This window comes from Alligator mississippiensis, chromosome 8, assembly GCF_030867095.1.
Source record: "Alligator mississippiensis isolate rAllMis1 chromosome 8, rAllMis1, whole genome shotgun sequence".
NCBI lineage: Eukaryota > Metazoa > Chordata > Crocodylia > Alligatoridae > Alligator > Alligator mississippiensis.
In genome coordinates this window covers 26,575,212-26,603,206 of record NC_081831.1, presented here as the reverse complement: position 1 = coordinate 26,603,206, position 27,995 = coordinate 26,575,212, and the positions used below count along the sequence as shown (strand labels likewise).

The following is a 27,995-nucleotide window of genomic DNA, read 5'->3' as shown; positions in this document are numbered from 1 at the left end:
CTGATCATACATCAGACAAGGGTTAAATGATCGAACAAATACGATCCTTATTGTGCGCCGGCTACACTGGCTGCGGAACAACGCGTTAATGAGTCCCCGGGTAGAGCCGCGGTCCTCCAGGGCCACCAGAGCGGCGTCGGCGGAGGCGGGGCTGCTTTCCTCCTCTCCTCCCCCCATGCGGTGGCCCCGCCCCTGCAAGGAGTCCGGCCCCGCCCTCTGCCTGCGCGCCGGGCGCGCCCCGCGGCGGTGACGTCACCGACGGGCGGGGCGGGGTCCCGGGGTGCTCGGAGCGCTCCGGCCCGCGGCTCGCCCTGCGCCGAGTGGGCAGGGATGGCTGCCGCCGCAGCAGCGCAGGTAGGACCGGGGTTCCGCGCCCTGCAGATCTTCCTGTCCCGGCTCCGCGCGGAAGGCCCGAGAGGTTCCTTGCGAGGCCCTGGGGCGTTCCCGGGCACCCCTCCGAGGGAGCTGTTTGGGGTAGGGTTAGGCCCTGCGGCGGTAGGCAGCACTGGTGCCGGTGCCGGACTGTAGCGCTCGAAGGTATTTTGCTTGGCACGCGCGACGTGGGGCGTATGGCAGGGCAGGGCCGGGCTGCACTGCCGCAATAGGGATCGGGCACCTCGTGGCTCCCCCAGCATCTGCCCCAGGCGCGCCAGCATCGTACAAGTCGAGGGTGCCGGTGTTTTCAGCACTCTGCCCAAAAACATTGCTAACCCGTGGGTTAGATAATGAGCACAGGCCCATTGTGAGTACTGTAAGCCCCCTCAGTGGGGACACATCAGCTGATTGCTTGGGATGAATAAAAAGGAAACGGGGACAGAGTGAGGGTTATAGGTTCAAAACATGGGGTTGGGAAGGAGACTGAGCGGAGCACACCGGCCAGCACACGCTACCCTCAGAATGAGTCAAGGGAGCCTGTGGATGGTGCCCAGAGACATAAGTGAAGATGCCTCCCAGGCCAGAGGTTTTCCTTGCCAGTCCCTGCCATTGGAACGGCTTCCCCAGGAGAGACTCGGGCTGCCTGCACCACAGAGACACAGTGATGGTGGCTGTGCCCTTTCGTAGACACAGCCCACGCCAGCAGAGATGCGCTGCCTCCTGGATAATATGGAACGAACTGGACAAACTGCTTTTTCATACCCCTTAGTATAGATTCACCCTATGCTTAGGGACCTCCTGGCTGATCAGCAGCAAGCGGGGTGGTGCCAGGCCCCTCAGCCCATCAGCAGTGGGAGGGAAAAACAGCAGCATGTTTAAAAACATGGTTTTTGCTTCCTGGCTGAGCAGCAGGGCTGCTGGGGCCTCTTCATCAATCCATGGCTAGGGAGGGCAGCAAAAAGAGCAAGATTAAAGGAGCTGCTGCACACTGCACTTCTGCCAGATTTAGGTAGGTCCCTGGCTATGCTGTGTCCACATGAGGGACTTTGCTGGAGTATGTATGGCAGCTGAGGGATGGGAAGTTTTACATCCATGTGCAGGTGTAGCCAGGCTGGCCAGTCTTTATAGTGTGGCATAAGGATCAGGGCTATAGGGGCTGGATCAGAAGGGACTGAACGTGTACTGCTTGTGCCTGCAGCTCCGGGAGGCCTTTGAGGATGTGGCGCTGTACTTCACCCAGAAGGAGTGGGAGCTGCTGGAAGATGGAGACAAGGTGCTTTACCGGGACCAGATGCTGAGGAATTACCAAGCCCTTGTTTCCCTGGGTAAAGTTCTGTTTCTTGCTTCCCCCCCCACCCCGAGCTCAGAAACACCCCCTTCCTCTCCCGGTTCTACAGTCTTCTCAGGAATGTTGGGCTGACAGTTTAAACTACCTTCTTTTCCCCGCTGTTCTGTCATTGATATGTTCCCTTTCATGTTTTTGTATCCTCCTTTAGCTGATCCACCTCTTCCTCTTAGTCTAATTTCTGGTTCTTCCATATTTAGCAGTTACTTTGCAGGGTGGTTTCCCTTTGCCTTCCCAGCAGTTCCATGCCATCTCCAACCCATAGATGGTGAGGAACTCAAGGAATTCTTCTTCCCTCCTCATTCTCTGTCCTGTTGTATTTTATCCAGACATTAACTGTCCTAGCTTGCATGTCTCTGGTGTCTAGTCCACTTCCTTTTTCCACTTTCTCATCACATCTTCTGGGGACATGTTTGCATACAATAAAACCCAGAATTTTCCAACAAGGAGTTTCTGTTTATGGCCTTTCTAACATCTCTATCTTCACAGACCACAGTTTCTGTCTGTGCTGTGTTTACTTTAAGACCCATGTTCTTAAGCTTGCTCTGCCATCCTATTAAAAATTTCTTGCTCTTTTTCCTAAATCCCCCTATTTTGAGAGGGCACCTGCAAATAACGTGCAATCTACAGTGCAGCCTATCTAAGCTTTTCTCCGGTGACAAACATCCCTGCAATTCAAAGAAATGGGCTGAAAGCAGATCCCTGGTGAAAACCACTTTTACTTTGAAAGGCTTTTTATTACAGGGATTTTTTCTGGCATGTGTGGAAACTTTGCATCCAGATATTGTATAAACCTTATGTACTTTTCTGGTGATTTCAACTTCCTCCAGCTTCACTGAAGACCTTCCTTCTGGACCTGCTTAATTTTTGTTTTCTCCTTGATCTGGGGCACTCAACCCCTTGATTGTCATCTGTCCCACAAGCCTCCTTATAGCTCTAAAAATTTGGCTGTGGAAGAGTGGTGTCCTTCCCCTGCTGCCAAACTTTTGGACCCATGGGGAGCCCTGCAGGCTGGATAGCATGGGCCTGTCTGCTAGATTGAGAGCTCAAGGCCTAGGACGCAGCACAGGGCATGATCTCAGGGGTGTGGGCTGACAGGAGGTGGCATAGGGTTGAGTCCCAGTGCGTGGGGCCCCTCTGACCCACCAACCAGCCCCAGTGTCTCAACCCGTGGGGCCAAAAGGCTGAGCACCACTGCCCTAGGTCTACAGTGACTACATGGACTAGAGTGATTGATTCTTTACGTTACTTATCTTGAAAGTGCTTGAGGATTTTTTGAACTATTTCCTTTTCTAAAACCAAACTTTGTATCACTAACTGTTGTCCTCCTGAGTTTAGCTGCAAAAACTTTTCATTGCTTTTCAACAAGTGGCTAATTAACTTTGTTTTCCTGTCATTGGAGCTTTGAGTGTTACTCCCTTTTTTTTGTTGCACAAGAATGGTGATCTGACATGCGATCACCATTTATCTAGAATCTTTTCTTTCTATACACTTTTCTGGAATCGGTGCACTAACCACCGTTCCCCTTTATCTCCTAATGCTTTGGTAACTTCCATGGGTTGTGCATATACTTGCTTATTTTCCTTTTTTTTCCAATTTAATTTCTGCTCTCCTGATTGCCTCTGTATTGTCAAATGGGATTTCAGCTACAAATCTGTTACAGTGCCAACAGATGCAAATATTCTCTGGAATATTCTCCTTTCAGTAAATTATCGAAATATCTTTCTGACTTGCCATTTTTCTCTTAGACTAGCTGCTATCCATTTTGCTATTGCTGCTAGAAAGTGCTGCCTTTTTTTAATCCGTAATGGGTTTTAGCCAATTTATCAATTGTTTTTTTCATCCTGTCTGCTGTTCAGTTTGTCATGCAAGTCGTTTAATGCTGTTACTGCCCTTTTCACAACTCTTGTCTTTTCTGTGTAAATGACTTGGCCCAAATCCATGAGACCCATGTATTGAAGACTTCTGTTTATCCTTCAGTAGCTCCTTGAGTCTCCAGGTCTCCCATGTGGTTTGCCTGAAGTGATTTGATTTCAGTGGGTATAAGTACATTCTTCTTTCCTGCATCCCAAAGTGTATCTGCATCAAAATCTTTTTGATGGTAATATGACTGTAGGTTGACTTTATGTAGCTCTTTTTTTTCTTTTCTTCTAAACTAATATTCACTGTTTCATCTTTAGATTAGGGATAACTAGGCCAAGTAATCTTAAGCATTTAAGCCAAAGGCAACAGAACTTAAGGAACTAGTAACAGGCATGTGGACATCTGTAGGCAGGAGATCTTTAGGGCCAGGATAAGGACAAGATAGGTACACAGATGGAAAGAACAGGGACATGAACAGATTTAAGTTCAGTTTGACCTGCTTGTAGCTGGCCTAACCATAAAATAATAGAATAGAAAATAGGCCTATTTAAGGCCACCTTCTGCATCGTCAGTTGGTGTTCCATTCACACTAAAATCTTGTTCAGGCAGACAAAACCATCTACAGATGTTAGATCCCCTAGCTTTCAGGAACAAGTCCCTGAAACTTGGTAAAGTTGTTTTAACAGACAGGCTACCTGTTACTAATTTTCTTTTTTTAATTTTAATTGATTTAAAAAAATATATATATAAAAATCAAAAAAGCATATACATCAACTGTACATGTAAAACCAAACTACATCTCAAATAATAAGCAATAAAAGGGAAGAAAAAAGGAGGAGTGAAGAGGGGAGAGAAAGAAGAGGGAAAGAGAGTCATGCAATGAGAAACACAATCTAGCTAAAAAAATATTGCAAAAATTCCTCCCAAAATTGCACCAAAATTTTCAAAACAGTTAAGTCTGCTAAACATGACTCTGCATAGATGTCAGCTGCAGCATGCCATTGTACCAGGTTTCAACATTTAGAGATGTCCTGTTTTCCAGTGCAGTAATCTAATGGCTCATTTGTGGAATTTGGGAAAGATTCAGTTTGAATTTCTTGGGAATTTACCCAAGAACACATATTTGCTAAAGGTATCAGTGCTGTGTGCTAAACCACATTATCTCTAGCTATAATTCATTTCCAAAAAGAACTGATAACAGAACATGACAAGACAGGGTGACCAAGTGTGGTAGCCTTCATTGAATCAGATCTCCAACATGGGTCTACTGGCAGGATATTTGATTTTTTTTAAGTTTAGAGACAATCCAGTGCAGACAAAATTGATTTTTGATAAGATGAAGTCTAAGATGAGTTGTCATTGTTTTGACTATTATGAATTGCTGATTTCCACTGGGATACTGTCATCTAGCTAGGTTTCCATTTTAGGCTTAAATAGTCTGTACCAGATCTGCTTTATGGCATTATATATTCATAGAGTGATGGCACAGGATGGGGAAAGAAGCAGATTTCAAGGCAAAAAAAATGCATCTGGAGCAGCTGCTATACCTAAAGCCTTGGGTCCAAAGTGTCTTTTTAATAATTGATGCAACTGCATATATTGTCATGCAGCTCTTTTCAGAAGGTCAAATTCATCACATAACTTGGAAAAGGATTTAATATGACTTCCTACTATGATTTAGTACATGCATGATACCTTTATCTATTTTCTTTCCCCACATCAGTTTGTGGGACTGTGGCAGGGTACTTGGTGCATGATACGTTGTGAGTTCAGCAGCAACCCTCTGGACACTCCTGTGTTGAATTAACAAGTATTTATTAACGTAACTCTCTGGAATCACATCCAGGGTGGATCTTAACAGTTGCCCTAGTATGTCTGCAAAACTTACACCTATTCTTTCCCTGACCTTGACCTGGCCCAGTCCTGGTGAGTGAGAGGGACCAAGAATATGTCCCCTGGCTCCTCGTGGCAGGGAGAATGGAGTCTCCAGTGCTGCAAAAACTGCTGCAAAACAGACAACTCTGCAGTGCCGAACATGAGGGCTTTGGCCTTAAAGGGACAGTGCAAGACAAGTACAATAAGACACAACACCCCTTCTCCCTAGACAGAATAGTCAGCCAACCATTGGGGAGGGTTCCGCTTCCCCTGTGGTCTTTCCGTAGAGCCTGCCTCGGTGAGGGGTTCAGCAGATGACAGCCCTGTCAGCCTGTCTGGGGAATCAACAGCGACGCTTCCCTCTGACGGCGATGGAATAGGGTTTGAGTTGGTGGAAACAGGTAGACACTTACCCAATGACTCCATGTCTGTTGGTGGTAGATTGGTGCCTGGAGATTGTTCAGGTGTAGAGTTATCAGTAGGAGAACGCCCATGCAGCTGGTCTACATGATGTCTCCAAACTTGTCTGTCGTCAGTCTGGACTGTATATGATATGGGTCCTGTCGTGCTTACAATTTTAGATTGAACCCAGTGTGGGCCTGTCCCGTAGGTCTGAGCAAACAGTCTGTTGTGGAACGAAAAACCATAAAGTACCAGATGCCAATGCAGAGTCCAACTCTTTTTCTTTCCTGAACTGCGTGTCTCTTACAAGGTCTGGGTTCACACGGTCAAGGGTTGTCATCTCAAGACATGCCGTAAGAAGCTCTGATGGGCCAGACCCTGCTGTAGGGCAAGGAATTACATGTTGAGCAAACAGAAATCTGGCCAGTCTGACAGGCCAGTCTCCTACAATAATCCTTTTCAGTGCATCTTTTGTGGTTTGCACCATTCGCTCAGCTTACCCATTGGCCTGTGGCCTGCGAGGTGCAATGGTAACAGTTCGAATGAGGCTGCAACTGGCAAAATCTTGGAACTCTGCCGAGGTGAATGCGCTGCCATTATCAGAAACGATAGTGTCAGGCACCCGATAGTGTCGGGCACCCCATGGGTTGCAAACAGCTGATAGAGAGCTGTTATAGTGGCAGTTGATGTAAGAGTTGAGACAGTAATCACTTCAAGCCATTTTGAATACAAGTCAGCCATAATTAAGACATTCTTACCTTGGAAAGGGCCAGCAAAATCAATGTGGTTGCACGACCGTGGCTCCTTTGTCATCTCCCACAAGAATACTAGTGCCTTTGGTGAATTATGATGGGTCACTTGATAAACACTATACTCCCTTACAACCCTCTCTATGTCATTGTCCATACCTGGCCACCACACAACCTCTAGCCAGTGCTTTCATCCTCACAATGACTGGGTGTGCTGTGTGCAGCGCTGTCAGTATGATTTGGCATCCTGCTTCTGGGATTACAACATGATTTCCCCAGAAGAGACACCCTTTATGTTTAGACATCTCATGCTGCTTTGATGAAAATGACCTGAATTTCTCAGCCAATTTTTTCTGCAGACCAGGCCTTCCACACCCAGTTGAGGACATGGGCAAGGATAGGGTATTCTGCAGTCATCCTTGCTATCTGATCAGCCTGCAGAGGGGCTTCTGGCATGGATTCCAGGATGAGGGCTTCTGCTGGTGGGGGAGTAGCACAGTCGGCTATTTGTAGTGGTAGGCAGCTCAATGCATCAGCATTTGCAATTGTTTTTCCAGGTTTGTACATGAGTGTATAGTCATATGCATTTAGCATGATGCTCCAATGTTGCATACAGGAAGAAAGAACAGGCGGAGTTAGTTTGTCCATAGCAAAAATGCCAAGAAGGGGTTTGTGGTCCATTTGGATTTTAAATTTGTGGCCATAAACATAATTGTGAAATATTTTACTCCTGCAACGATTGTCAATGCTTCTTTATCGACCTGTGTGTAGTTCCTCTTGGTTGAAATAATTGTTCTTGAGTAAAAAGCAACAGGTGCATCTGTGCCATCAGGCAACATGTGGCTGAGGACAGTGCCAACACCAAACGTCGAGGCATCACAAGTAACAGACAATGTCTTCTGCTCATCATAGTGAACAAGGACAGGTCTGATGTCAGCAACTTCTTAACACCCTGGAAAGCTGCTTTGTGCTGGTAAGTCCACTTCCACTAAGCTCCGTTATCCAATAAATGATGAAGGGGCTCTGCTATGGTGGCTTTGTCTTTCAAGAAGATGTGCTAAAAATTGAGAAGTCCTAGGAGTGCTTGAAGATCCTGTCTGCATTTTGGTATAGGGGCATCATGTATTGCTTTTACCTTGTCTTCAACTGGGTGAATGCCAGAAGCATCAATTTGATATCCCAGAAAGTTGATACTGGAACTCCCAGTTGACATCTCTCATTTTAGTCTGGTACCTTCTTTATCCAATCTCTGTAAAACTTCTCTGAGTCTCAGTGAGTTTCTCTTGAGATGGCCCCATGATCAACACATCATTGAAGTATGGAACAACCCCAGAAGTTCCTACTAGCATTTTCTCCATGAACCGCTGGAAAATTCCTGGTGCCACAAAAATTCCAAACTGGAGGCATTTAACACAGTATGCTCCCCAGTGCGTAATTATTATTTGGGCCTCAGCAGCTTTGTTGTCCACTATCAATTGTTGATAGGCTTGAGCGAGGTCAAATTTGGCAAAAGCCTTCCCTCCTGCAAGAATGGATAGTAACTGGTTAATGGCAGGCACTGAGTGCAGGTCCTGCTTAACTGCTTTATTAACAGTACACTTGTAATCCCCACAGATGCGAACACTGCTGTTAGGTGTTAAAATAGGAACAGTTGGTGTGGCCCAGCTTGTGTGTACAACTGGCTCGAAGACCACTTGTGTGATAAGCTGATCTAGTTCTGTCGCAATTTTTGGCCGCAGTGCAAAAGGTACATGCCGAGCCTTCATAAAGATAGGGGCTATCACAGGATCCATTTGGAACGTCACAAGTGGACTAGACCAAGTTCCTAATTTCTCAGCGAATACCTGGGGAAACTCCCTTGCAAACTGTTCCAGACCTTCTGTGCAGAGACTGTGTACGCCTTGAATACTGATTCCCAATGGTGAGAACCAAGTTTTTTCTGGAAGGCTTTTGTGGAATCCCCTAGTGACAGTAAGGGGGAGACACTGTTTGACAGATCCATACTGGACATCTATACTGAAGCTACCCAAAGTTTCCACAATCTGTCCATTGTAGTCACACAGGCGACACTCGGGTTTCAATAACTTGGGGAGCGGGTGCCAAAACAACTGGAAGAATGTGTTTTCATCTATGAGGAATACTGCTGAACCCAAATCCACTTCCATGTTGCACTTCTGTCCATTTATTACTACAGCTGCAATAATCTCAGAACCTTGAGTTCCAACAACACCAACATTTTGAATAAATATAGTTTTTGTACCTTACATTCTGTTGAGGACTACTCTGTGAGTGGTTTGGGAGTGAATACATTTGCCACAGTTTTTTTGTCTCCCAGAATGGGCCTTTGAGTGGCAAACCCTCTCTATGTGGCCCTTTTTGCAGGCATGACACTCCACATTCCTAAACCTGCCCTCCCTTCATCTATGTTGGCTGCCACAACTCAAACATGTCTGTGGATTAATTGTTTTATGTGATGCTGTTGGTGAGGGTATAATCCACTGAGTTTGCTGGTGATGAGCTGATTCTTGACCTTTTTTGGAGTAAGTGGACATTGTTGGAGAGCGCTTGATGAATTTCTCTCGCGTTATTGGATGCTGCTTCAGCTGCCAAGGCTTTTTCTTTGCAGTAGCCAAGGTTAAATTTGGTTCAGAGAGCAGGTGACTTTGGAGTGCTTTGTCTTGAACCCTGCAGATAAGACGGTCGCGAACAGGCCATTCATGAGATCCCAAAACTCACAAAATTCAGCAAGGCGATGGAGCTCAGCCAGGTAATCTGCTATGGCTTTGTTGGCCTTTTGGTTCAGTTTAAAAAAAATCTCTGCAGGTTAACAGATGCCCTTGGGCAAAAATGTGCCTATAGCAGAGCAATTAGTTCAGCATAAGATTTAGTGTTTGGTAAAGTAGGTGCTGGGAGGGAACCAACAATGGCAAGTGTTTGGGCACCACAGTCTGTCAGGAGGATCGCACGCTTCTGTGTTGGGTTTTCCACTTTGTTGGCTTCCAGGTAATAGGATAGCCTCCCAGCGTTAGAGTCCTAAGAAGCCGGCTGGCTTGCATCAAATTCTTCTATGTGCCCCAAAGTAGCCATCTTAACTAACATCAGCCATAATAGAGATGGGGGGGGGGAAGCTTCCTCACAAAAACACAGCCTGGTCTCAAAATGTTGTCCTCACAATCTAGGGGTGTCTTTAGCAAGTGATCCCATTCTCGTTGCCAGATGATATGCTGTGAGTTCAGCAACAGCACTCTGGACACTGCTGTGTTGAACTAATAAGTATTTTTTAATATAACTCTGGAGTCATATCCAGGGTAGATCTTAACAGTTGCCCTCTGCAAAACATAGACTTGCTCTTTCCCTGACCTTGACCCAGCCCAGTCCTGGTGAGTGAGAGGAACCAGGAATATGGTCCCTGGCTCCTCGTGGCAGGGAGAATGGAGTCTCCAGTGCTGCAAAAACTGCTGCAAAACAGACACAACCCTGCAGTGCTGAACATGAGGGCTTTGGCCTTAAAGGGACAGTGCGAGGCCAATACAATAAGACACAACAGCGCGCCTGTCACTCACAAGGAACGAGGCTGGTGGAGAAGCAGCTTGCAGGTGCGGCAGGGGCCAATTAAGGAGACACCTGACCAGAAGGGGGCCAGGCTTGAGATATATAAACCCAAGGCTTGAGCTGGTCAGACAGTTTAGCCCCAGGAGCCAGAGACATAGGGGAACTCCTGGCAGCAGGGCTTCTAGCAGAACAGCTGAGCTGGTGAGCAGCACAGAGCCTGGGAACAGCACAGGCCTGGGAACAATGGCGGCTCAGCCCATGGCCTGGAGGTCCAGCTGGCCCAGAGAGGGGCCAGAGGAATAGGGGGCCTGGGGCCTGAAGGGAAAGAGCCTGAGCTCAGGAGGGGCTGAGTAGAGAGTGCCCGGGGCCTGAAGCCCAGCATGGGTGGAGGTGGAAGTACCCGGAGAAGGGTGGGTGAGCCCAGAGCTGGGAGAGGCAGGCCTTGGAAGAGAGAGGCCTGGAACAGGGGCAGGTGAGCCCATAGCCTGCAGAGGGGCAGAGCCGGGGGCCAGAGGGCCCAAGCTCACACAGGGCAGAGTGTCAGCAGGGCCAAAGAGCCCAGAGGTGTGTAGCTCAGAAGGGGCAGTTGTCAGCAGGGCCTGGGAGCCCAAAGGTTGAGGAGGGCCACAGCCAGACTGTTGGGGCCAGGGAGCCCGGAGATCTCAATTGGCGTAAGAACAGGACCAGGGTCTAGGGCAGGGGTAGGCAATTATTTTGTCTGGAGGGCCACATAGTGAGCTTGGGGACCTATCAAGGGCCACCTCCATCTCCCCTCCCCCACTGCAGCAGAAGCCCCGCCCAGGTCCACAGCTGATGCCTGATGCTGCTGGGTGGAAGCAGTCTCACCCACCTGGCACCATGCAGTGGCCAGAGCTGCCAGCTGCCAGATTCAGTGACTTGGTGGATATCTACCCACAAGCTGGATCAAATCTGTTGGTGAGCCAGATTCGGCCCATGAGACGTATTTTGCCTAACCCTGGTCTAGGAAGACCAAAGCTCAGAGACCGTAGATGGGAGCCAAAGAACCCATGGCCCCAGAGGGGTGAGGACTGGGGCTGGGAGCCCATAGCTCAGGAAGGGCCCATATCCGCATGTCATCTGCAAGGCATGGCATGGGATGGGTATCAGGGAGGATGGAGCCCAAATAAGTAGCCCTTAAGGCAATGACCATGGACACCTGTCGTCATAAAAGTAGGATCAGGCTTGGGAGCTTAGGGGCAGCTTTCTTTTCCTTAAAAGTTAATAACATCAAGGTGGGTAAGTAAATGAGAGACTGCCCAAAGGGAGCCAGGTTGGCAAAGGCTGGGCAGCCACCGGGGGCATCGCAACCACCCCTGGGACAAGCATTTGTTATAGAGCGGGGTGTCTAACCTTTTTGAATGTGGGGCTGGATCATGAACTTTTTATTACCCAGTGGGCCAGCAGGAGGGCGCTCACTCGGCCTGTCCAGTCTGGCCATGGCCTGGGGGTGCAGGGGTCAAAGGATGCCGCCTGACCCCACCGTGTCCTCCCTGCCACCTGGGTGGCCTTGAGGATGCTCCCACACCTGCGCGCCTGGGCTCAGCAGCCAGGGAGACATGTGGGGACTCTACAGGGGGGTGTGGGATGTGCAGGGACACCCCCCTACTCCCTCTCCCCTGGGGCAGCCTGAGCCCACACCCCCCTGCTCCCTCTCCCCTGGGGCAGCCCGAGCCCAAGTGGCAGGGGTCTCTCCCTCCCGGGGGCCCATAACTCCCCACCCCCAGTGCGATGTCTGCGGGCGCGGGGGGGATGTGGGGAGGCGGGAGTAGTGCTGGCTTCCCGCCCCGACAACCACAGCAGCAGCGGCAGCAGCATCTCCTGCAGGCCCGGCTGCAGCATCCCACCAAGCCAGCATCTGCACCCCCTGTGCCTGCCTCGACGCTGCACCGTGACCTGCTCCAGCCCACGCAGCCGGCAGGGACCGGTGCAGGGTGGGGATGGCATGCAGATGAGGAAGGGAGGGGCAGGGCTAGGAACGGAAACCCTGCAGTGTGGGAGAGGGGAGGAGCTGGCATGCGAATAAGGAACGGAGGGGTGGGGCGAGGAAGGGACACTGGGAAATGAGAGGGGAGGGGAGGAGCTGTACCGCGTAGGCAACGTCAAGCTGACGTGGTGCGTGTGGGAACTTTGTCCCTTCCCCAGCCCTTCAGCAGCCATTAGGAAGCTGCTGAGGTACTGGGGGAGGGACAAGAGGTGGGAACTAAAGTAAGCGGTGTTTACTTTCGTTTCCCATCCCAGCACCATGGGCCTCAGAAAATGGCTTGGCAGGCTGCATGGCAGCTCGCGGGTCCTATGTTGGACAAGCCTGTTATAGAGACTTGTATCCCAAAAACAAGGAATTGTCCCAATAGAGTCCTTTCGAATAATGAAGGATGGAGCTTCAGTAAATTTGCTAAATTTGTCTAAATTTGTTGGGCTGCAAAAATTATAGGGATTAGAGAATCCAGCCCCTAACAATCTATGAATTAGGAAGATGATGTTAAGTAGACCGTATGATGGTCCCTAATGGAAAGGGAAACACAAATGCCTGCTCAATTTCCACCCATATGGAAGTGAGTTATCAGTCCTATCAGTCATCCAGTACATAGCCTGACTTACTCATAAGGAATTGTGATTGTGACTTCCTCAGAAATTCAGAAGATGAAAGCCACACCTTTCAGTTGGTAGTTGTATCTTTTTTTTTTTTTTTTAAATGAAAGTTGAACTCTTTTATCCTTTCCCTATACAAATGTGTTAAAAACAACCTAATGTTCAACAAAATAGGATTGGGGATTACAACATGTAGGTTACAAAATAAGTGAATTGGGTAAGGCAGGGCATGCATTTTTTAAATGTTAACACCTCCATCTCCCAAGGATATTGCCAAAGTGCTCCACTTGTCCAAGTCCTGTAATATACTATTGAGAAGCTTCTGGAAGTTTTGGCAGACAATTGCATTAACATTTTTGGGTATTTTAATACCCCAGAAATGTAATGTGTTCTGATTGCCACTGAAACAGTCATTTGCTGAACACATCCTTTGTGGCATACTTATTTAGAGTAACTCATGATTTATTCTAATTAATTTTACATCTAGATATCATTGATCAACAATCTTAACAATCTAAGATGGCAAGAGCTGATCTCTCGGGCTGTGATGGAAATATTAGTGCATCTGCATGTAACAGGATCTTATGTTCGCTGCCTCCTGCCTATCTCCTGATGCCTTTGATATCATGCTTATTTCTTATAGCTATTGTCAGTGGTTCTAATGTTGAATCAAATAGAAGGGGTAATAATGGGCAACCTTGTCAAGTTCCCATTGCAGGGGAAATAGATTGGATAGCATATTATTGGTCACAGCTCTTGGAAGTGGGCTCTGTATATAGCAGGGGCAGGCAAAGTCCAGCCCGCGGGTTGGATCATATTCATGATGGACTCCATTTCCCAGCAGCCCCTGCCTGCGTCACTATGGTCAGCCTCCACGGAGACCCCAGGAGCCATAACGCCTTGGGGCCAGTCTCCACGGAGACTGGCCTGAGCAGCACTGGCAGGGTGCCCGCTGGGGCTGGGACCTTGCGGCAGTGGCAGCTGGGGTAAAGGTGCAATCCACTGCGCCAGGGGCGTGCAGGCAGCAGGTTGCAGGTCTCCCCTGACTCTGGCCGCAGCTGTCACTGCTGCAAGATCCCGGTCCCGGAGCAGCTCCCTGCCCAGTCACACACCCTGCCAGTGCTGCCGTCACTGGCCCTGAGCTGTCATGGCCTGCTGCTCCTGGGGTCTCCATCGAGACCAGCCAGAGTGATGTGCTGGGGCATGGAGTCCGGCCACCGGCCAGATCCGCCATTTTGACCACACCTGGTATACAGCAACTGTATTCACCTCATGAATTATTTACTGAAACACAAAGACTTTCTCAGCATCAAATGCTAGAAGAGCCATAGGGACTTTGTAATTTTATTCTGTTACTATAACACATTAGTAATTTTCAGTCTTTAGAACTAAGGAAATATGGGGTGTTATGGTCATTTTTTTTCCATAGGAATTGTAACTTTATCGCTTTTTAGATTTATAACTTTTGTTATCTGTAAACTTCCTAGGTTTTTAACCATGTTCCTTATTTATAAGCATGTATTTTCCTTCTCTGTAATCTAACTGTTTTGATTTTATGTAACCATGTTCATTTTTCAGGATTTGACAAGATCTTATTGGCTGTAACAGGAATAACAAGAGTTAGATGGAGTTCCATATATACAAGTTACAAAGTAAAAGCTTTGTTAAAGTTTTCATATAATCATCCTTTTAGACTACTAGATTTTTCATCTATGTGTGTTTCCAATCTCTCTTTTTTCACTTTTGGATGTTTAAAAATATATGAAAGATTTCTCTGTCTTTCTGTTATATCACAGATTGCTGCACTGTTGCCCACTTTTCATGCTGCTACTGGGAGTTTTATACCCTTCAGATACTTCTCAGTGGTTGATGCTGTAAGGGGTTGACCAGGCCATAGGACAGGAGTGGACAAAATATGGCCCGTGGGCTGAATCTGGCTCACGAGGCTGTTCTATCCAGCCCGCCGGGCCCCTAAAATTTTTAGAAACTTCATATTTATCTGCACTTGGTTCCTGTCAAAAATGACTGGAGCCAGGGGCAGTAGAACCCAGGGGAAGCCCGGCGGGCTCCCACGACAGCAGGGCCTTCCTGGCCCCATCTCCTGCCAGCCGAAAGCCCCAGCAGGGGCTTCTGGCCTGGGACCACGTGGCTGCCCTGGCATGGGAACCTCAGGTAAGGTGGGGGGAAGGGCAGGGGAGGAGCGCAGGGAAAAGTGGCCCAGGGAAAAGCTGAGCGCAGGGAAAAGTGGCTCTTCACCCACCCCATGTCCGGCCCCCCGTGCTGCAGCCACTCGCAGCCTGTGTGGGGCTACTTGTGCCTGCTCAGGACAGCCCCGCGCAGGCTGCAAGTGGCTGCAGCAGGGAGCACCGGCCACAGGGCAGGGAAGGGCCTGCGCTCAGCTTTTCCCTGGGCTCCCTCCCTGCTCCTTCCTGGCACGGAGGAAAGCAGCCCTTCCCCCCCCCACCTGTGGCCGGAGCTCCCTGCTGCAGCCGCTTGCAGCCCGTGCGGGGCTGTCCTGAGCAGGTGCAGGCAGCTGCAGCGCGGGTTGCTGGGCACGGGGCGGGGGAGGGGCTGCTTTTCACTTCCTGTGCTCAGCACCTGTTTGTAACCCGGCCCCACTGCCAGCCTGTGCCCTGTGCCGGCTCTGGGCTCGCCTGCTGGGGCTGCGCGGCAGTGGCAGCAGCTGCGGCCACCCCCACTTACCGCGCCGGACAGTGTTTGCCACCACTGCCTCTGTCCTGCCCAGCATGTGGACTCTGGGCAGGCAGCACCAGCAGCAAACGCTGCCCAGTGCGGCAAGTGCGGGGGCCACAGCTGCTGCTGCTACTGCCGCTGTGGGGCCCAGGCTGGCAGCAGGGCGGGTTACAACCTGGTGCTGAGCATGGAAAAAGTGGCCCCTCACCTGCCTCGTGGCTGGTGCCCCGCCCTGTAGCCACTCGCAGCCTGCATGGGGCTGCCTGTGCCTGCTCAGGAATGCTGGCCATGAGGCGGGAGATGGGCTGCTTTTCCCCGTGCTCAGCACCAGCTCCTTCCCTGCCGACAAGCAGGGGGTCAGGGCTGTGCGCTGCCCTCCGCCTGTACCGTGGGGCTGGGGGGCACTGGGAATGAGCAGGTGTGGGAGCACGGGGCCCACACCCGTGTCCCTGGGCCAGTGCCGTTGGGCCCAGGGCAGGGTGGCAGGAGCGCAGGGTCCCAGCCAGCAGGGGCTCTGTGGAGCCAGGCCAGCTCCCCACTCTCCCTGCTGGTGTAGCCCAGCCCGGCTCCACAGACCCCTGCCAGCCTGTGCCCCGCTTGGGCCCCACTGGTGCTGGCCCTGGGACATTGGTCCCAAGATGGTGACAAGGCGGTGTGGCACCTGTCAAGGGGCAGGGCTACCCATGAGGCCCTCGACAGCCTGCTAAAACTGGGTAAGCAGCCCTCCACCCGAAATAATTGCCCACCCCTACCGTAGGAAGTCAGTCCAAGTAGAACGTGCTAGGTCAGGGGGTTACTGGAGCTGGGTATCTGTCCAAGTCTGAGAGATCATCAGCCCAAAGGTCGAGATGATGTTGTGGTCAGGGCAAGTAATTGATCCAGGACAAGATCTGGGAACAGGAGGAAGCAGAAACAGACAGGAGAGTAACAGGCCAGAACTTCAGTGTGCAGGGTTAGGTTTAGAAGTTCAAAGGAGGCCAGAGATGCAGCAAAGTGGTTTGTTGCCCAGACAGCTCTCTGCTGTGTTTTCTAAGCTTATATAAGCAGTGTGACTCAACCTGATCACCCTCAGCTCATTATAGATGCTTTACATTTGATGTGACCATGAAATCACCATTTACCTGAGTGATGAGCCATCATTTATTGAAGGTTTCTGCGTGGAGTGGCACATCCTCAATGCTGCATGTCCACCTTCCGTTTTCCTTCAGGTCCCCCTTAGAATGGTTGTGTCCATTGTATCCATTCCCGAAATCCCCTTTGGGCACTTGGTGGAGAGTTACTACACATAACCACCATTTTTCCCCGCACAGGATGTCGAGGTCCCGCACCAGACTTGATCTGCCGCATCCAGCGAGGACAGGGGGAGCTTTGGGTTGGTGACGATAAGGAGCCTGGAGAAAGTGCGTGGTTTGAGGGCCTGTTTCCAGGTGAGTTGTGGAAATTCTCCTGGCCCTACCTCCTTAGCACCACTGAGTGCCAAAGTGACAGAGGGAGCTGCAACCCTGCAGTCCTGCCCTGAGTTGCCATCCCAAGGTACTGACCTCAGACAGCTTCCCCTGCCCTGATCTGTGTCCAGCCAGGTGTGTTTCTCACTCAGTTCAATACAATGATGTAGATACAGGTAACTGTTTTCCTTCTTCCCTTAATTATGGTTGTTGTGGCATGAAATCTCCCTTCATCCCTTTAGCCGTGTTTTCTATCACCCCTTCTTTGGACATTGAGCCCCAGGCCCTTTCTGTTAAAAAATAAATTCTAATATAATAAAAGCCTAAGTCTGTCTGTCTGCCCATAATGCTGTATTCACACTCTGATTTGCTGATGGAAACAGCCAATCAGAGTGCTCCAAGCATGGGGGAGTGCTGCCATGATTCCAAAGCTGTGCCAAGGACTGGACAGAGGGTGGGGGAGCCGAGGCCAGCAGCGCTTCCCACCCCACACCCTGCAAGAGACAGCACAGCGGCAGCATGGGGTGTTAGGTGGTGGCACTCCATCCCAGGGACATATCCCCCCCCCCCCCGGGTCATTTTTGATGTGCAGTTGGCTAGTAAATAAATAAAAACTTTTATCCCTGTGGTACCGTGGGCTGGCATTTCTATCTTCATTCAGTGATGTAAGAGTTGGTACCCCATGTCAAGGTGACCATATCTCTTGTATACCCTCAGCAGATCATGCTGAGCTGTGCATTGCCTTTGGACAGTTGTCATGGTAGGTAGATGCTCTGGGAGCCATTAAGGGTTGGGCTATAATGGAGCTCCCCTACCTACTGCTGATGGTTTCTCCTGCTTAGTTGGAACTGGAGCTTTCCCCAATAGCCCTGTTTGACATTAAATGGTATAAAGGCAGTGTTTAATCAGTATCTTGGGCTGTACTATATGACTCCCAGCTGCAGGTGGGATTTACAAACTCTTATGTTCTAGGGGATATAAACTCCTTTCTGATGCATCCCTTGAGGGCTCAGGGCTTATGATGCTCAGGACCCAAGACCTAAAGTCCATGTGCAAGTTAACCTCAAGGCCTCTGTTCTGGTGCAGATTGTTCTGACACAGAGGATGCCTGGGACTTGTTGGCAGAGCAAAGCTCCACATGCTTGTTTCCTGAGTCAAGCCATTCACGGCAGCCAGGTAAGAGTTTCTGCTTATTCTAGATGGGAAAATTGGAGAGCTCATTTCAGGTGTGGCTCATGAATTGCAAATCCTCCCCTCCCAGCATAGGCAATGTGTAGTGGGGGCACAGGAGGGCACATGCCCCTCACCAAGATTGGCCACTGCCAAAGCTGCTGCCAGCTTCTGTGGGCAGCCCCCCCTCCCCCCACATGGGTGGCTGCAGGCGGTTCCCGCTCGCCAGACCTCCCCTGCAACCAACATTGCCACAGCCGCCTGCGGGTGGTCCCCACTTGGCCCACCCTCACTGCCAATGTCAGTGCGGCTGCCTGTGGGTGGTCCCCGCTTGCCGCTGCCACGCCACTGCCTGCGGGTGGTTGCCATGCCCCCCCAGCCTCCAGGGCCACGCATCGTTCATGCCTCCCAGAATATTTCTATGAGGGATGACATAGTTAACTTCTCATTAATCTCAGAAGCCCTTAGGATGTACTTATACTATAGCAGTGGTTTGTCCCAGAAATGGCAATGCTCATCATGGCCCACATATCTATGTCTGCTGATGCATGCCAGACCCAGAAGCTTTCCAGTGAAGCTTTTTCATACTTTCCAGATGTTGTCCTCAAGACTGAGAAGTTGATAATAATCCTTAGGATGGGCCCAGGAACCAGCCACAGGTGAACTTCTGGGTCTGGAGCATGGCAGCAAGCTTGGTTGGGTGGGGAGTACCCTCTTCCCTGAGATCCCCTACTGCTGTGGTGGAGAGGAGCCCTCAGAGAGCCTTGCTTCTCCTTAAAGCAGGGAATCTGGCCTCTGGTCTCACCCTCAGCCCTAAAGAACACGGAGCCATTCAGATCCTGTGCCATTATACACATCCCACATGTATCTTTCTGCAAGAGGTCCAAGGGGATGTGGTTCTCTCCATTCAGATGGGGCTTGGATTTGGGAATGAACCACAGGGAAACTGAATCCACAGAATTTACTAGGGAACATGAACATAGTGCACTGACCTGCCTCTCCACCTGCAGCATGAGGACTATTTGGAATTGGATCTCTTATTCTCACAGAGAACCCAAGGCTGGGCCCTGCTCTGAGCACACCCCAGCACAGAAGAACAGGAATTTCCCTTTGCCAGAAGGACAGGGACTAATCTATGAGTTCTCTTCTCCACCTAGCAGGTGCTGAGATGCTGAGCAGAGCTGAGCAGCAGCCTCCTGAGGATGGGCCTGCACACTTGGAGCTGGTTCCAGCCAGAAATCAGCTCCCTGTGCAGTGGGGACAGAAAATAGCTGAGCCCCGGAAGACTTTTGTGTGCAGGAAAGGATTCAAGGGGCAGAGAAACCTGAGAAGCCAGGAGGGCAGCACTCACACAGGGGAGTCGATCTATAAATGTGGTGAGAGTGTCAAGGACCAACAGGAGCTCAGGGTGTGCAGTGCAGTCCACAGAAGGGAAACAGCCTACTCCTGCCCTGATTGTGGGAAGAGCTATTGGTACAAATACCGTCTCATTGAGCACCAACGAATGCACTCAGGGGAGCGCCCCCACCTCTGCCGGGAGTGTGGGAAGGGCTTCATCCGCTCAGATCATCTCCGCGACCACCAGCGCCTACACACTGGAGACAAGCCGCATCACTGCCCTGTGTGTGGGAAGGGCTATGCTCGTCTTGACCATCTCCAGGACCATGTGCGCATGCACACTGGGGAGAAGCCGCACTGCTGTGGCCAGTGCGGGAAGTGCTTCATTCGCCCGGACAACCTCCGCACACATCTGCGCGTGCACACGGGCGAGAAACCCTATCGCTGCACCACGTGCGGGAAGAGCTTCGCCCGCCCTGACCACCTCCGAGACCACCGGCGCCTCCATACAGGGGAGAAGCCATATGGCTGCCCTGTGTGTGCAAAGAGCTTTGCCCGCCCTGACCACCTGCGAGACCACCGGCGCCTGCACACTGGGGAGAAGCCATATCGCTGCATGGCATGTGGAAAGAGCTTTGTTCGCCTGTCCCATCTCCAAGTCCACATGCGTGTGCACACAGGGGAGAAGCCATACCACTGTTTGGAGTGTGGGAAGAGCTTCCGGCAGAGCACGTCTCTTGCTGAACACCAGCGCACCCACACTGGGGAGAAGCCCTATCACTGTGCAGACTGTGGGAAGAGCTTCAACCACTCCTCTCATCTCCAGGTTCACCAGCGCCTCCACACTGGGGAGAAGCCATACCACTGTGGGGAGTGTGGGAAGAACTTTAAAGACCTGTCCCACCTGCGTGTCCACCAGCGCATCCACACCGGGGAGAAACCATTTCACTGCACGCAGTGTGGGAAGAGCTTCCGGCAGAGCTCTGTTCTCACCAAGCACCAGCGCACCCACAGGCTAGAACCTCACAAATGACACAGGACTGTTTTTGCCAGCTATAGTCTCATCTTCTTCCCCACAACCTGTGCCCTGAAGTAGAGGGAGGAAGAGGTTCCAGTATCTGTCCTGAAATGCTCCCACCTCATTCACTAGACGTTGGGGATAGGAGTGTTGGCCTAGGAGTCTCTTAAACAGGCTATACTGGGGTTTACGATCTGCAGTTGGGAGAGAGGGATCAAGTGGGCTCAGGGCTACACTGCAGGGGCCCTAGTTTCTTCCAGGTAGGTAGCCCTTATTGCAGCATCCAGGGATATTTCTTCCAGCTTCACTGCTGCAGTTTCAAGGGAGGAGTAGAAATCAAAAAAGACTATGCACTTCTACTTGGCTGACGGAGCCAATTGGCACAGGAAATAAATACCAAGGTATCAAGCCCAAAATCCCTGTGAAACCAGATGACATACCTTCAGTCATCCAATCCTAGCTGTATGCAGTGAGGTGACCCTTGAATATTTTTTCTGCTTGCACTTTTTTACATGACAATTCTAGGCCCATTCATCCTTTCAGGTAACTCCTGGTCCTCTTGAGTTGTTAATAACTGCTACATTCCTGGACAGTTCTGATCTTCAAACAGAGCTCAGTTTGGGGGACTTTAGGAGGTTAACCTTTTCCTACCATCTTAAGATGGCCTAGCCTCTGGCTGAGCCAACAGAGGCTACTGACTAACTGCCACCCTTATGGCTTTCAGGGACACTTTATTTCCCAGACCCACCTGGAGGCTGGAAATGTCTCCTAGATTATTCCTGTATCCCATACCTGACCCCTGTCTCCTGCGCATCCAGAAAGCCAGCCACACACATGGGTTGTAGTCAAGGTGAGACCTGTGACATCTTGGATGGAGAGAGAGGGCTTTTGGGTCACAGCCTCTCTTGCTGTCTCCCTCTCAACCGCTAAGCTATGACAGGCTCCATTCCTGAGAAATCGTTTTCTACTCATAGTGGCAGGAGTGCCACCCTCAGGGCTGATTTCCCTGGATCCCCACTTCTGGGCACTTATGCCTGTAAGCAGCCCCCAATCATTGTGCTCCTTCTCTGTCCTCACGGGATCCTTCCACAGGGAAACAGCCCTAACTCCTCTCCTGATGGCCTATTATCTGCTGTAACTAGTGCCCCCCACCTTGTCCAGTGTGAAAGTTAACCTTTCCTTCTCAGGGCCAAATAGCATACCAACAAGGCAGAGAAAATAAGGCGCACACCAGGATGAAAAGATCATGACAGAACTGCCAGTGCCTTTGAGGAGCAGGGGCTTTTACTATAGTGCTAGACAGCTTAGAGAATGGAGATTTTCCAGCAGGAAGGTCCAGCCTGAGGTTATAGTTCTGGAATGGGAAATATTTTGAAGCTTTCCTTGCTTCTCTTCTCAACAAGCCCTACTCAATGGATCAGCTCCAGGCTGTGCTCCCCTACATCTCCAAACCCACTCCATCTAGGCCGTGGCATAGCCCAGTCCAGCTCAGCTGGGGGCTGCCCATGGTGTTCCTCTCATGCAATGACACCGCAAACAAAATGGTGACTTTGTTCCACATCCCTGTCATTAAAAGGAGCAGGAGCTGGGGCCAAAAGTACCTGTGACTGAAGGGCCTCAAGGGATATGGGACACAGGGAGACCACAGGGGTCCTGAAGCCAATGCTAATTCTCTTAGGGAGACAGTGACAAAAGTTGAGAGCAAAACAGCAGCATCTGCTAGGAAGCCTGAAACAGCCACTGTCAGTGGAGTCTAATTGACTAAAGCTTGGTTTTAAACTTAAAAGCTGAGGTCAGGGTCATATTCTGATCATCTAGTGTCCTTATTGAATGATGAACCTGCTGCAGTTGTAGCTGTGCTCATAGTAGCACTGAACAAACTTTTCCCTTCTACCTATGACCTGCTAATATGTGGTTATGTCTTAGTCTATTCACCCTCTTCTCATGGAAAAATTCTTGTCTGGATACCATGGGGTTAAAGTGCATGGGAATTTTTTTCATTCAGTTAACTTGATAACAGAGTGTATGCTGGGGGGAGAGCTGGGAAAGCTGCATTCAGGACAAGATGATGGAGGCAGGAAACTCTTCCCTGTGAGAATTGAGAAGCTGTCTAGCAAATACCCTTCTAGAAGCAGATTGGCTCAAATTGCTAAGTTCCACTGTCCCAGAACACAGAAAATTCAGCTTAACACATGAGGAGAGGAGATGAATTTGGCCTGTTAGTGGCTTGGGAAGCAAGTCTCATGAAGAAAGTCTGGAAGAGCTATGGTTATTTAACTTGGAGAAGAGAAGACTGAGGAGGGATTTGATAACAGTTTTCAAATACCTGAAGAGTGATTATAGAGAGGGTGGAGATGGGCTTTTTTTTTTGTGTGGTCATAGGCAATGGAACTAGAGGCAATGGCCTCAACCTGCAGCAGGGGAATTTTAGGTTGAAGATTGGGAGGAGCTTTCTGACTGAGGGGGGGTCAAGCATTGGAACAGGCTGTCTAGAGAAGTGGACTCTCCATCCTTGGGAGTTTTCAAGAGCAGTTTGGACAGATGCTTGGCTGGGATGGTTTGGTCAGGGATGCTCCTGCCTTGAGAGAGGATTGTAGTTCTTTCCAGCCCTGCTTTCCTATGATCCTGTAATACTTACTGTTCAAAAGCATGGAGGTGGCTGCAGGTTGTGTAATTTTAACTTTTTGGTATTTTTAGCATGATTCCTTTCCTGCCTTATGGGATTTTCGACAGCATTTTTAGTTCTTAATACAGGGAGTCTTGTTTCTTTCCCTTATAACTTAAATTGTGTGTTTGCAGCATAGCACAAGCCCTTTCCATGCCAGGTTACATTTTACTCTCCTGTGTCACTGGTCAGGGATGTCTGCAGCACAGCCTGCCCTGCCTGATCACTTTTCTTAACAAGGGTTTTGAAGCAACTTGGAAAGTTTTGTGCCTTTTTTTTCCAATTCACTTGTTCTGTCACTTCAGGGGAGCAGTCTTTAACCTGTCCCCAGTGACACCCATCAGTGATAACTGCAGTTTAAATGCTCCATGTTTCCAGTCACTTAATTTAACAGTTGGTTTTGCTGTCCTACTGGTGCTGGGCATCGACACTTACCAACCTGACACCCAGAGTAGCCCCCTCTGTCTGATGCATTAACTTCATTGCAGGGTGAGGGGTACCAGCAGCACCCCTCTCTCTGACCCATGTTGGCCTAAGGGCACTATGGGAGACAGCACTTTCCCTCTCCCTGCTGTGGTTGGCTCTGGGCTACTGTGCAGTTATCCCACTGGTGAATTGAGCCTTCTTGCATGGGTAGGGGCAGTGGTCTCTCCCAGCCATTGGCTAGGTCAGAGCAGGGCAGGGCTAGGGGTCTGGACCTTCTGAGCTAGGATTGGGGAGCACGGAGGTCGTGGCTGTGTCTGCTGGGGTTCAGGTGTGGGGCTCTTGTGGCACCCCAATGGCTCCTTGCCTTCCCTCCCCTTCTGTTTTCCAGCATTGCCCCCCACCCTCTCCATCTATCTTCTTCTCTCTGATTCTTAACAGAATCTCTTCCCAGAACACCCACATTCCTAGTCAAGCCTCTGAAGCGTATGGCTCACATCTCAGTTAACTCTGTTGTATAAAGGCAGAATGTTGTCCTGTCATTGTGCATGTGGCTTCATTTGGGCTTATAGCTCTGCTGCAACACTTTGAACCCCTCTGACGAGGACGTGTACCTTGCCAGTACTCTGACAAACTTTAAGGAATATTCAAGTCCTTAAGGTGAGTTGTCTGTTTTCTGTATATCCCCAGTGTCTTGCTGTTTTTAATTCACTTCATCCCATTGTACACAGGTTTGGGAAATGTATATACCCCATTTCCATGTCTTGCCCCCATTGTTGGATAACTTCTCCTTTGACATGGTTCTCCATTTCCTTTTAGTGTGTGTGGGGGAGGGGTTGCTACCTCCCAAGTCAGATTACTGACCCAGAAGAAGCATCACCTGTGATGTACCATGAAAAGAGGCAGAGAGGTACGAACAACCTCCCATCAGACAGCAGCTGGCACCCAGGGAAGCCACTGGGATTATCTGGACAACAGGTGTTTGGTAGGTTGGCTGTTGATGAGATGCAAGAAAGGGGTCTACAACCTAACCTTTTATTGTTTGCATACAAAGCACAAGAATAAACATTGACCCAGTTATCTGCTTGTCTACTTTTGACAACACAATACAGATTATTGCTTATACTGGCTGAGATGGCTCAAGAGCATGAGGATGGTGGCGCACACACTGGCAACAGATCAACCTGAATTGTCTCGAATTCTCTGGTTATCCCTCTAGTCTATATCCCAGTTTTATACATAGCTAATTCTAAAGCATTCTTTGATTGCATTTTCTTTATTTCACGAAGGCTTGAGGAAGTGGATTTAACCATTTTTTCTATAGATTTGGAAAGTGTCAATTAGATGGGATTTGTCTCTGTGAAAAGTAAACTTTTTTGAAGGAAGGATTTATCTCCATCCTTTGTCATCTTGAACTAGTGCTTGCCACAATCTTTTTTTATTCACCCCATTTTATAGTCTACTTACTGCCAAGATGGTTTTGTTTTTATAACTTACCTTAAAAACAAGCAACAATCCTCTCCTTTGTTTCCCAAGGTAGATCCAGTAAAAGCTTATTGAGTTTCTTCTGGTGGTATGCCATGGGGTCCTACTAGGAGTTTGTAAGGCTGTGTTGGAAAATTGTCTCAGCTTCCTGTATGTACACTGTTTTGACTCTGACAACATTGGTACCCACCTTATCAGCCTGTTGTGTGATAATATTATCATATTAGTATCATGGGTTCTTTTGAAGGCTGAGTATGGCTTTCTGTTCTGCAGGACTGAGGTTGTAATGTACATTTTATGTTTTTGCAAATCTCAGGGTGGGCAGGGAAGTAGAAGCAGTTCCTGTACAGGTCCAGAACGGGGCTGCAGCACTCAGAGTCCGTGACCTGGCCACTTTGTCCTGTATCTGTGTCTGGTCTGTGTCAGGTTGGTCATTGCGTGGCTCCTTGTCATGGAAATATTTCCTTAGTCTTGGGCAGCAGTAAAAAGGCTCAAGTTCTCCATGCAGCTTTACTGTATCGTGTTGTGAAATAGGGCAGAAAGACCACAGGATAATAGACACCTCTGCTGAGCTGACTATGGTTGGATAGGTTGAAGACATTACTGTGGCCAGTCTCACTGAGACACCAGGCCTTGCAATGGGCCCAGATGCCTTCTGTGCCTCAACATCAATACGCCTACATCATCACTAGACCAAATAATATCTGAGATTCATTCACTTGTAACTACCAACATCATATGCAGCATCACCTGCTTACAGGGCCCCTCTACTGTCTGTACCGGGCAGATGGGATGATCCCTACACGACCGAAAGAATGAACGCTGCTCTGACATCAGATTGAGAAAGACCTACAAGCCTGTGAATAAAAACTGCAACTTTCCTGGACACTTCAACCACCTGGACATGCCATCAATGACCTGAGGGTTGTTGTTCTCAGGCAGCAAATGTTTAAAAGCTGAGTTGAACAGGAAATTGTGGAACAAGAAATCATCCACAAGCTGGATTGTGTTACATATGGTTTAAACAGACCAGGGATTCTTATCCCATTACTTGTGACACCTGTGGTCTTACGAATTGACTACTTCGTGTTTGTTTGCCTTCCCCAGCACTGCCCTGCTCCCCGCCCCCCGTCCTTATCTTTGGTATTTTAATTTCCCTTTATACACTTTTCTGCACTGTTTTTTCACAGCATCCGATGAAGTGAGCTTCAGCTGACCAAGCTTGTGCTATCTGTCTCTATATGTCTCTCTAATCTTATACATTTATGTGTATCTATTTTGGCTAGACTATAAGGTGCAAATCTACTCTGCTGTCACCTTGACTTTGGACTCTGCTTAAGGAAGGGCAAGAGGCAGCTGCCCTCCCCGCCTCCCCCACCTGGGTTAGGAGGAATCGTTCCCACATGGGCATGAGGGGTTGAAACACACCTGCCCATGCTGACATTTTTAAACCTGTTAATCTGAAAAGGAGGGAGCAACATGAGAAGGGTTTTTTTTATCTAAAATTTCTTTAGCAGAGGTGAAAATACTGTCCTGGGGGTGGAGTTGCCCACCCTCTATGCACTGGCAATGGTTTGTTCCAGAGGGGCAGTTGTGGCAGTTGTCCCAGCACCCCCTCCACTTGCCCCCTCAGCCTGGAGGGGGGGGGGGCAGCGGCGGCGGCAGGGGATTGGGGCTGCACAGCCCTGGTCTGAGGACTCGACCCCTCCATCCATGGCAGGGGTGGGCAGAGCTGGGGCGGTTTGTCCTGTCACCATCGGGGCAGACCCCAGGGGGGAAGGGAAAGGCTCCCTCCCTCAGCCCCGCGCAGCCCTGCCCGGGCACAGAGGGCTTGACTGCCCCACGTAGATGTGAGCTCTTCTCCCCACGCAGCTCAGCCCCGGGGGGAGGCAAGGGCTGCCCTTGGGCTGGGAAACCCACCGCAGTGCTCTGGTTCTGCCCCAGGCTGTGGGGTGGGGCATTTGGAGGGGCCGTGGGGCAGGGGATGGGGCAGAAACAGCTGTGATTAGAGGAGGGGCAGTTTCTGGCCAGCAATATCTCCCCTCAGCCTGGCCCACTCGCAGTCAGGGTGACTCCGGGTGCCCACTCCTGGCTACCCCTTTCCCTCCTGCCGACAGAGGTGGCACCTTCTCTTTGTGCTGGAAAACAAAGCTGAGTAATATTGTCTTCATCTATATGGGGTTTTCAGCAAAAGAAATGTTTTTAGAGGTTATTTAGGATTTTTTTGGTGATCAAAATCCAAGCTGTCTTTTACTAGTTTTCAGTGTAATGATGGTTCTTCAACTTAGTTTTCAGTGAACTATTTCCTCTGTGCTGAAGAGGATCTCATTTCTCAGAGACAGACCAAAATTAAATCTCTTTCAGTTGAAGCCACTTCCAACCTTTTGGGTTCCGGTTTTCTGGAAAGTACTTTTTTTTATGGAAGATCTTGAAAGCCAAGGAAAAGGTGGGAGGAGGGTGAGATTGCCCCAGGCATTTTCCTGGAGTTCAGGATTTCTGTCAGAAAATGTTCAGAGGAAATGTATTGAAAATTAAAAGGCAGCTTTCACGTTCTCAATCAATTCTCCCTGTTTGTGAGCAGTAATTCAAGAACAGCTTCCCCCCCTCCTTGCTGGCCTTCCATCCATCTCCTCCTGGTTCCATCTGTATTGGAAAGTTATCCCCAACACACGCTGGTAATTTGTTGGATTGCTTGTTTGCTGCTGTGGTTTCCTTCCCAGCAGGTAGAGAACCAAGTCCTGCCATTTGGAAACTACTGTCAGTTGTTTAAAACCTCACCCGTCTCCTCCTGGTTTGAAGGCCTATACAGAAGCCTACCATGACATCCTGCTGTTGCCTCTTGACTTTACCCAGAGGCTTTGAACAGGCCAACTTTCCACTTCCTACCATGCCTCTGAACATGCATGCATCACCTTCAAATATAGTGCAACACCCTTTTTCCCCTGCCTGTCTTTCCTGAATAAGCTATACCCATCCATGACCATAC

At 49.6% G+C, this 27,995-nt stretch overlaps 1 protein-coding gene across 7 annotated transcripts; it reads left to right on the top strand.

The window, feature by feature from the left end:
* Positions 1 to 241: 241 nt before the first annotated feature.
* Positions 242 to 27,570, top strand: LOC102563861 (zinc finger protein OZF). 7 transcript variants are annotated; one of them, XR_009463898.1, is made up of 6 exons: positions 242 to 354; positions 1,574 to 1,700; positions 16,776 to 16,892; positions 17,997 to 18,086; positions 19,238 to 20,696; positions 24,344 to 27,570. XR_009463898.1 is itself a non-coding variant. In XM_059732503.1 (5 exons), the coding sequence occupies exons 1-5, from the start codon at positions 331 to 333 to the stop codon at positions 20,449 to 20,451; spliced, it is 1,569 nt and encodes a 522-aa protein (XP_059588486.1). In that variant the 5' UTR covers positions 242 to 330; the 3' UTR covers positions 20,452 to 27,570. The 7 variants fall into 7 exon arrangements, 4 of the variants coding, with proteins under 4 accessions (XP_059588486.1, XP_059588485.1, XP_059588487.1 ...); XR_009463899.1 differs by having other exon boundaries at positions 19,238 to 24,509; positions 25,770 to 27,570; XR_009463897.1 differs by having other exon boundaries at positions 19,238 to 24,509; positions 24,637 to 27,570.
* Positions 27,571 to 27,995: the final 425 nt, after the last annotated feature.

Coding starts and splice junctions, on each gene's coding strand:
- LOC102563861 (XM_059732502.1), top strand. CDS start 331: ATGGCTGCCGCCGCAGCAGCGCAG. Junction 355..1,573: donor CTGCCGCCGCAGCAGCGCAG/GTAGGACCGGGG, acceptor TTGTGCCTGCAG/CTCCGGGAGGCCTTTGAGGA. Junction 18,087..19,237: donor AAGCCATTCACGGCAGCCAG/GTAAGAGTTTCT, acceptor TTCTCCACCTAG/CAGGTGCTGAGATGCTGAGC.